General features: G+C 50.1%; 2 protein-coding genes across 2 annotated transcripts; both read left to right on the top strand.

Moving 5' to 3' along the window:
- Positions 1 to 1,562: 1,562 nt before the first annotated feature.
- PYURF (PIGY upstream open reading frame) lies at positions 1,563 to 2,050 on the top strand. The gene is made up of 2 exons (XM_090034775.1): positions 1,563 to 1,765; positions 1,900 to 2,050. The coding sequence occupies exons 1-2, from the start codon at positions 1,611 to 1,613 to the stop codon at positions 2,048 to 2,050; spliced, it is 306 nt and encodes a 101-aa protein (XP_089890901.1). The 5' UTR covers positions 1,563 to 1,610.
- A 57-nt stretch (positions 2,051 to 2,107) lies between these two features.
- On the top strand, positions 2,108 to 2,856 carry LOC149870894 (phosphatidylinositol N-acetylglucosaminyltransferase subunit Y). The gene has a single exon (XM_090034776.1). It carries the CDS (start codon positions 2,108 to 2,110, stop codon positions 2,321 to 2,323), a length of 216 nt encoding a protein of 71 aa, XP_089890902.1. The 3' UTR covers positions 2,324 to 2,856.
- The last annotated feature ends 6,386 nt before the right edge of the window (positions 2,857 to 9,242 follow it).

Genomic DNA, 9,242 nt, shown 5'->3' with positions numbered 1-9,242 from the left:
CCGTAGCGGGCATGGACATCCCATGGGACTGATGAAAGACTGACGCAAAGTTCCCTTTTAATAGGTTGGCTTTTTCCTGGTCATCAGTTGTCCCATCTAGTTCAGCAGGGGTCCAATGTTGCCCTTGCTTTTCCTCTGGCTCCCCACATATCTGAAAAAGGACTTTTTATTGTCTTTGAAGCTCGAAGGTAGTTGGAGTTCAGTTGCAGCTTTGGCTTTCCTGGTATGCTCCCTGCAGGACTGGACCAGTGCAGAAAGGGAGTGGGGGAGGTCATGGGGAATTCCCTCCCAGCCCGATGTGGCAACCAGCAAAGCCCAGAAGCATGAACATAGTAGACCATACAGTAGAGCACAGTATAGACAGTCACTGAGAAGATGGGCTCCATCTAGTCAAGGTGCATGTATGCTCAACCTTTCTGTCCCATGGTCCAGATGAGCTGGGCCTGGTTGTACACGGGCTGGATCTGGATGGTGGACCTGATCCAGTGGGAACAGTAGGTCCTGGCCACACGGAAGGGAACAGCGGGGACATCATTTCCCTGATTCAGCCATGCAGGATGAGGGAGCATGACCCAGCCCTGATCTGGCCACATGGGTCTCCGGAATTTGGCATGGGAGAGGGGTTGCATTGTTAATTGCCACTGCACCCTCACCACCAACCTCCCTGACCCTTGTGGAGGTCCATGGGCTGGATGCCATGATTCCATGGGCCACATTCAGCCAACTGGCTAGGAGCTGAGCACCCCAATCTAATGCAATTCCCAACCAAGGGGCCATGAGCTCCTTCTGAGGGTGGCGCAGAGGACCTCGCCATGCCAGCACTGAGATTCACGCAAGCACCATTCATGAGATAAACCCTGGGATGTCAAACAGGCATCTGCCACTGTGGCCTCCTGAGCTCTTGACTACAGAAAAAAAAGCAACCCTGCTCTATTATTTTTCTGTAGGCATAAGAAGAGAGCTGAGATTTTCCAAGGGGATCCAAAAAAAGTCTGAGCCCCACTGATCGAGTCCCTGCTGCCTCCAGCAGTGCTCCAGGGGCTCGACACTAAAGCGCACGGACACAGGGACTGCCTCAGTGGGTGCTTCTTAATGTGAGAAATGCTGACATCAGAAAATACCAGTATGTGGGTAGCTTCCCAACTAATGTGGGAGCACACCCCTTTGCATATGCAAAATCCATCCTGTCTGGATGTGAAAGCAGCTGCTTGTGCCTCTGCTCCCCGCAGCGAACGCTTCAACTGATTTCACACCTTCATTCACTGGGAATCAAAGGGAAAACATGACTGAAGCCACTGGACTCAGAATCCAAGCCAGCACCGTGCAGACTCAGGGCAGGACCTTCCTCCGTAAACACCTGTAGGTCTCGTTTCAAAGCTGCTGTGGAACAGAACTGCAGAGCCGGGCCCTGTCAGCCTGCAGCCGAAAACACCTCAAGGACAGACAGAGAGAACACAGGCTCGCCCACGCACCAGATGAAGGGAACGGGCGGCGGGGAGTGCACATAGGGCCCCCGGAACCCAAGCGCGGGGCGGCGCGCGGGCGGAGCGGGTTCCCGGCGCACAGGAAGCGGCGCGGGCGCGCGGGCGGAAGTTGCCGCGCGCAGGACGATGCTGGGCCGGGCCACTGCGCTGCGCAGGGGGTTGCAGGTGGCGGCGGGAAGGACGCGCGGGCCGGACAGCGGCCGGGGCTCTGCGCAGCCCGCTGGGCTGGACCCCGCGCTTCTGGGGCTGCTCGTCTGCCCGCTGTCCAAGCGCCCGCTGCGGTACGCACTTGTGTGAACCTGTGCGCACATGCGCATAGGTGCAGATGAGCACACGTGCGCGCGCACACACATACACACGTGGAGGGGCTCCCCTCCTTGCGTCCGCAGCTCTGACCTATTCGTTTTTCATGCAGGTACGAAGAATCCAGCAACGAGCTGATCAATGAGGAGCTGGGCATCGCCTACCCGGTGGTGGATGGCATCCCTAACATGATACCGCAAGCAGCGAGGAAGATTGAGGCTGAGCCCCCTCACCCCACAGGAGAGGAGTCAACGCAGAGCTAGATAGTGCTGTCCCAGAGAGCAAAGCTGGAGACTGGGAGGCTCGTGTGAGCAGTAGTCATGTTCCTTTCACTGCCTACGCTGACAGTGGTCGTCCCACTGCTGTCCTTGGTTGGCTTGTTTTATTCAGCCACCATGGATGAAAACTTCCCACAGGGCTGCACCAGCACAAACAGCTTATGTTTCTACAGTCTGCTGCTTCCTGTTACGATCCCCGTGTACGTTTTCTTCCACCTGTGGACCTGGATGGGCATTAAACTTTTTCGACACAACTAAGGCAGGCAGGCAGACAGCCTGAGGCCACTGCCCAGTGGGCTTATCAATCACAGGGCCTTTGTGGTAGTTGTGTAGCTTATCTTAGCTGTACACTAATATTATGTTCCATGTAATTGGAATGGTCTCTTCCTCCCTTGCTCTCTCAGTAATGATGACCGTTATCACCCTCCTCCTGGCACTTCACAATGATCTTCTAGAGAGGACTTTGTGTATGAGTGCTTAATTTCTGTCAGGAAAGATAATTAAGTACTTTTGCCCTTGTCCCTCAAAATCCAGAGGTGCACTGTAATGGTGTGAAAGCATATTACAGTGGGTGTTTGTTTTTTCCCTGAATGACTCCATGTACTGACTGAGATACAGTTTAATTACTTAACCAGGTTGTTATAATAAACAGTAATATGGGCTGCTCTTTAAAGATGGCGGTGTTCGTCCTTAGGTGTGTTGCTAGGTTGAACAGATTTAGTCATGAAATGCTTTTGTCACTGTGCTATAAAAATGCAGTGTAATAAATCAAAACACTGTGCAACAGCAAACTTGTCTGTGCAAAGAATTTTTTTAATCCGTGTGAGCTTTCGACTTTTTAGGATCACTGCAGCCATGTTTTGAGGGCAGTCATTCATGCACATCCAACACAGCACATATTTTATTTTAGAAAAAAACCAAGGTGGGGTATGCATGTCACACCAATACAATTTCCTCCTAGATCAGCAGGCCTGGCACAACTATTCAGGCAAGAAGTACCATGAAATAGTAGTTTGGCAGATGCTCTAATTTATTCCAACTGGCAGTGGCCGGTAACAGCTGACAATAAGGCAATCGGCTCAAAAATGCCATCTGACACTCCCCCTTGCTAGCTTTACACTGGCTGAGAACAAGTCAGGATTGGGAATGTGACCCACTGAAGTGCCCACTACTCTAGGCAAAAACACAATCCAGATAACTCTAATCTGAGCAGACTTTCCTATCTTTTGATACGCTGCTTAGTGAAGCAACAAAACCATAGGCAAGGTATTGTGACACTTACTGCTGTGGGGCAGCAGGGTCAGTACCTTAAGACAGCTGGTGGCCTCCTGTGGGAAGATGGGTAGCTGTCAAAAGGAAGTAAATAGGGCAAGAAAAGTTGGGGCATTAACCAGCTCTTTGTGAGATGGGTCTGAGAACAGAGACAAGAGCCAGAGTACTCCACCAAGTAGCGCTTCTATAATGTGAGTCAAGTGCATAGCCTCTGATCTGGCAGCAAGGTTCAGGTACACCCACAGGATAGCAGAACCCCATTACCATTTTTTAGCCATATCTCACTGGCCCTTATTCCTCAGTCATCTCATTGTTCTTCTAGGATACTTGTTGCTAGATCAAGAGAAGTGGGACCTGAAACCTGCTATTTAGCTGTACCTTGTCAGCTCCCATGGCATGCCCCCAACACACCTCATTTTTATTGTGCAGGGACCATCACTGAACTATAGAAATCCTCTTCTAAATATACATAAATTCCACCAGTCTCATTCTAAAAACTCACAGCAATACAGTATTTTCTGTGAATTGTCTTTTATTATTTTGATTACATAACACAAATTATTATGTTTTTCTTTTTCTTGTAGTCTGAAATCTTCTCTTCCAGTCTCGTATATATCAAAATTAAGGTCAGCAACAAAACAAGACTAGTTCCAGCTATCTGCCTCTGGAACACAAATCTTTTTTTAATCTGTAAAGATTAATAAAATTTCACTTGACTTTCATTCCTGTTGTCTTCTTAATAAAAACCAATTAAAAGAAAAGCTTTACTTATTTTCTGTGGGGTTCTTGCTGTCCACCCAAATTTTTCCGGTCTTTTTCACTGTCTTCCCTCAAAGAGTCCTCAACCGGATTTGATCTCTGCCCCTTGTAATTCTACTAAATCATGCACCACTCCACTTGTCAGCACTCTCTCGCTCTGACTGTCACATTCGTCTTTTTCCTCTCCAGTCTGTGCCACATCAGTCCTTTTTTTTTTCCCTCATCCGGGTTTTTTCCCATCTCCGCCACTCTCTGTGGCCACAGAGCACTAAGGCAGCACCAGTCTCCGCGAGATCTCTCTTCTCCTGCTGGCTCATGCTCACTCTTGGGCAGCAACAAGATCATCCTTCTTCCTTCCTCTTCACACTTCCTGAGAAAATGTAAAGAAGATACGAAGCTGGGAGGGATTGAAAACACAATGGAAGACGGGGGCACGATGCAGAAGAGCCCTGGTAGCCTGAAAAGCTAGGTTAGAGCCAACACAATGAAGGTAAATGCTGAGAAATGCAAGGTGCTGCCCCTTGGGCAGAAGAATCAAAAACATAACAAGTGCCTCTTCACTCTGGCACTGGTTAGGCCTCATCTAGACTGTAGCATGCAGTTTTGGGTGCCACAGTTTCAAAAGGACGTGGAGAATTTAAAGAGGGTCCAGAGGCAAAGGAAAAAATGATAAAGGCCTTGAAAGGCAACACACAGAAGGACAGGCTGGGGACCTGTGTCAAGGCCCTTTGAAAAGGGATGGGTGCCCCACAGACTAGACCTAGCCCTTAGTAGCAAAGCTCCCACAGTCCCCCATGAAGGGGAGGAGAAAACAAAATGAGGCCTCCCTTTTCAAACCTCTTGTAAAGAAAATGTCCATTTTCAACCAGAGAGCCGGGGTTGTTGTAATCTGGGGGGGCAGGGATGGGGGCAACAGGTTAGGCAGATGTACCCCACACCCACCCTGAGTGCCACTCTGATCCCCTTCCCTTGCTTGAACTGCTGCTCTGCTTTCTCCTCCCAACCTCTCCTCTCTGCCTGCTCTGCTCTACCTGCTGCTGAGCTGGCCATCCCCTCCCCAGTTTGCTGTATGCCCCACACAAAGGCTCCCTCTGCCACTTGTGGCAGCCACGCCTCAGGTTGGGCTTCCCTGTTCTAATCTGTCTTCATCACCGCATCCTCGTGCTGCTACCTCTCCATCACTTCAGAACCCTGCTGATATTTCTCTATTGCCTTGTCCCTGTTCCTTCCCACTGCTGCCTCATACCCATGCTCCTCGTACTCCAGAGGCTCGTCTCTTTGCAATCCATAGGCTCATCTCTTTGCTTCTCACACTCCATACACTCAACTCATTGCTCCTTGTACTCCATGCACTCCTCTCCTTGCTCCTCGCACTTCATACTCTCATCTCCTTGCTCCTAGCACTGCATACGCTCATCTCCTTGCTCCTCGCACTCCATACACTCATCTCCTTGCTCCTCCCACTCCATGCGCTCATCTCCTTGCTCCTCCCACTCCATATACTCAAAACTTTGTTCCTCGCACTCCATAGGCTCATCCATACTCATTTTCACACCAGCTGAAAACTTCCGGCACACTATCACTGCTCTTCTGAGGGCAGAGGAAAGCAGAAGTAAAACAGGTAGGGGGAGGTGAAGAGGAGCCAACATTTATAATGTCAAAGCTTTGTGATGTCACCGTCCCACTGCCCAATGGCTTAAGGCCCTCGCCAAGGCCCTGATGATGTCACAGTGGAACAAAGCTTGCAGGACTGATGTCCTGACCCTCGCCAGCCCAGCCAAAGCTTGCAGTCATTTCCCCCTGAATGCGCTGGATCACCCCATTCACACACTCATGATTCTGGGCACCAATCAGGAGATGCATTAATATAGCAGAGCCTTTGCCTAGGTGACCCTGACTTGTGCAGCTCTGTAGATTAGGAGGTCAGAAGGGGCCTGAGGGCGCAAGCCAAAGTTCAACCCAATGCATTTAGCAACCAGGTGCAGGTTTTAAATATTGAGGGTGATTGACCACTGGAAGCAGCAGTGATGAATTCTTCACCGCTTACTATCTTCTTACAAAGACCAGTGTTTTTCTGGAAGCTGTGTCTCAGGCAAGCACAAGTAACTGAACCCGTGATAAGAACAACAGTTGGCAGCGTAGTTCACATCGGAGGTCAGACTGGATGATCGCACAGACCCTACAGGCCATAAACTCGATAGGCCTGTTGTCCAAGCCCTGTGATTTCCTAGTGCTGCTCTGTCAAAGAAGATTCCTTTCAGATCATGCCCCGAGTCCTCCCTTCTCGCTCACTCAGTCCAACACATTCATTCCCAAGACGCAGGGAATATTCTGAATGCCCCCAGCTCATCCTGCCTTGGTCATGCAAAGCCAGAGAAAAACAGGGGCAAATCTTCCTTAGAGGAGCACGCCATGGCACTTTGGTTCTCCGCTCATGTACAGTAGAAGTAGGGAGTGACCAGGGCTGCAGTTGGGGCCTGGTGCCTAATGGCTTAGCAGCAGTCAGGGCCTGGCACTCTCAAGTCTCAAGAGAGTCTGGATCTGGTACTTCAAGGACCAGCAACAGTTTGGGCCTGACACCTCAGGCCTTTGCAGTAGTCTGAGCATGGTGCCTTGGTGCTTAGCAACCGCAGGGGTCTGACACTTCAGGCCCGTCGTACAAGTTTAGGCCCGGCCACTTGTTCCGTCCGGCGTGTCCTCTGGAGCTGTGCCTTCAATGCCCGCGATGCCCAGGGCCGTTCCCAGCTGCGAGGTCCGTCTTGGCTCCGTTAGAGCCCCTGCCGGCTCTCCTGCCACCATGCTAGCGACAGCCGCTTCCCTAGTCGATGGGGCTGGGCGGTGCTCCTTGCTGGAGCCATCCGGCCCTTTTGCAGCTGCAGCTGCCATTTTAAGCTCCGCCGGCCAGCGTTCCTCCATGATGTCACCAGCTGGGTGTAATCCGATAAACGCGCAGCTAATGAGCTGCGCGGGCTCCTCCTTCCTCCTCGTGTGCCTCTCGTCGGGAGCTGCAGGTTGAGTCCTGTTTATTACTCGTCCCCGCGGGGCACCCTCATAACAAGCTTTCTCTTACAGATGTTACCCTCACTGCTCACAAAAAAAAATCACATCACCAGCATATGCTCTCAACTTAACTGGGGGCCAGCAGCTGGGGCTGTGGCCAACACAGGCCCATCAGGCCCACTGCTGTAGCCCATGTAGCTCAGTAGTTTGGGCATAGAGCATTGCAGAGAGAGAGAGCAGCTCTGTCGGACATCCCTGCATGCTGGGAATGGGGCACATAAGCTCTCGCTTCGCTTTCAGGAGCAGAGAGATGTTCCAGTACAGGAGCCAGATGGTTGATGTGAAAGCAGGCCCAGAGTATGAAATACAAGTTGTGGCTGACCTTATCAAAGGCCTGTTCTTGATTCAGGAAGGCAACATTGTTGTTCAAGCCAAAAAGCTTCACAGCCGGCGGCAGGTCACGTAGCAGAAACTGGTTGTCCTGGCAGGTATGGGGTAGGTCAGTTTGGGGCCTATGTCAGAGGCCATGGCCATTTTGAGATGGTTGGTCAGGGCATTGGGTCCTGTACACGGGAGCGATAGCAGTTGCCAGTTCTTAATGTTACCAAGATTCCCTTTCTTGGGCAGCAGTGTGATGGGTGCTCACCAGCAGCTGGCTGGAAGGATCCTATGTTTGAAGCTCTCCTGGAAGATGGGCAGGGGGTCTGGGCTCAGGAGTCCAAAACGTCTTGGAGAATTTGACGGGTAATCAGTCAAGGCCTGGCACCTTCCCCATGTCAAGGTCTTCAAATAGCAGCAGTCAGTTTTGCCCAGGGACAGCTCTGAGCTCCTCAGCCTCAGCATGGCGAGTTTGGGGAGGCCCTCATGCAACTGTTGTATGGCCTCTGGGCAGGTATTCTCAACTCTAAACAGCTCCTTGTAGAAGTTAACAGCACGCTCTCAGATCTTGATCTGTGAGCACCTGGCCCCACTGGATTGTACCCATGATTTCTTATTCTGTGCACTTTTTCTTTAGGTTGAAAAAGACCCGAGTCACGGCATCAGGCTCTGTAAGTTCTTGGAAGCAGGTTCAAGTTCTTGCACCCTGAGTCAAACCCTCTGTCAGTTCTCTCAAGCACATTTCCTGGAGCTTGAGGTTCTCATACAGGCTGTGGTCATTATCAGCACGCCTCAAGGTAGCCTCAAGCGCCACAATATCTTCCTCAAGTTCTTGCATATGCAGTGGTGGCCTTGGATTGCCTGTTGCATATTCTGTTGGCAGAAAAAGACCCGAGTCACGGCATCAGTGTCTGTGAGTTCTTGGAAGCAGATTCAAGTTCTTGCACCCTGGATCAAACCCTCTACCAGTTGCCTGCCTATGTCCTTAGACGGACATAGCTACAAACAATAACCCTGTACCAGTGCTCTTAAACACTCTTGCTGGAGTTTGGGACTCTCATACAGCCAGCGTGTTAGCACCACTGTCCACCAGATAATGCTTAGGGAATCGTTAAAGCACAGTTAACCCTTAAATGGAACGTGAATTACGAATGAAGACAACTCTGTGTTCCAAAATCAAAGTTCCACTTCAGTGCAGACAACTCTTAAAATCCAATAGCTTGGACAACTCCGTGTCCTAAATTCAAAATGTAGACAGCTCTGATGTAAAAATCGTGGTTCGTTTCTCGGGAGGAGGAAAAAAACTTTAGCTACAGACACACTCTATTAGCAACACAAAAGGTATATATTTGCAAATAGGGTCAGAGAGAGAGACAAAAGATCAAACACTCTGCTGCCCCCGAGGGAAACTGCCCAGCTGGCTTTATCCCCTCTCTCCTGACCACGTGTGCAGAAGGAGGAACTTTTACAACTCATTTCCGGTTCATACAAACATATTTGTAAACATGTCGCTTCATACGTCCCATGTGCATTATAATTAACTACTTAAGTATGCGGGGCGGATAGGCTTAATATGTATTAGGTTATTGCGCATGGGCAGACCATTTCTGAGGTTATAAGAGCCTGAAATTTTTCTTGCCTCAAGGTTAGAACTGTAATCTACTTTTATCTGCATGAGAAAAGCTGAGGAGTATATGCTTTACTGTAACAAAGAGATAGTAACTTTGCAAAACAAAGAGGGAGTGATACTTAATACAAAGGGCCTTTG

The sequence above is a fragment of the Crocodylus siamensis genome, chromosome 2, assembly GCF_052110815.1.
Source record: "Crocodylus siamensis isolate JL-2025a chromosome 2, ASM5211081v1, whole genome shotgun sequence".
In the NCBI taxonomy this organism is placed as follows: domain Eukaryota; kingdom Metazoa; phylum Chordata; order Crocodylia; family Crocodylidae; genus Crocodylus; species Crocodylus siamensis.
This window is presented reverse-complemented; position numbering and strand designations above follow the sequence as displayed.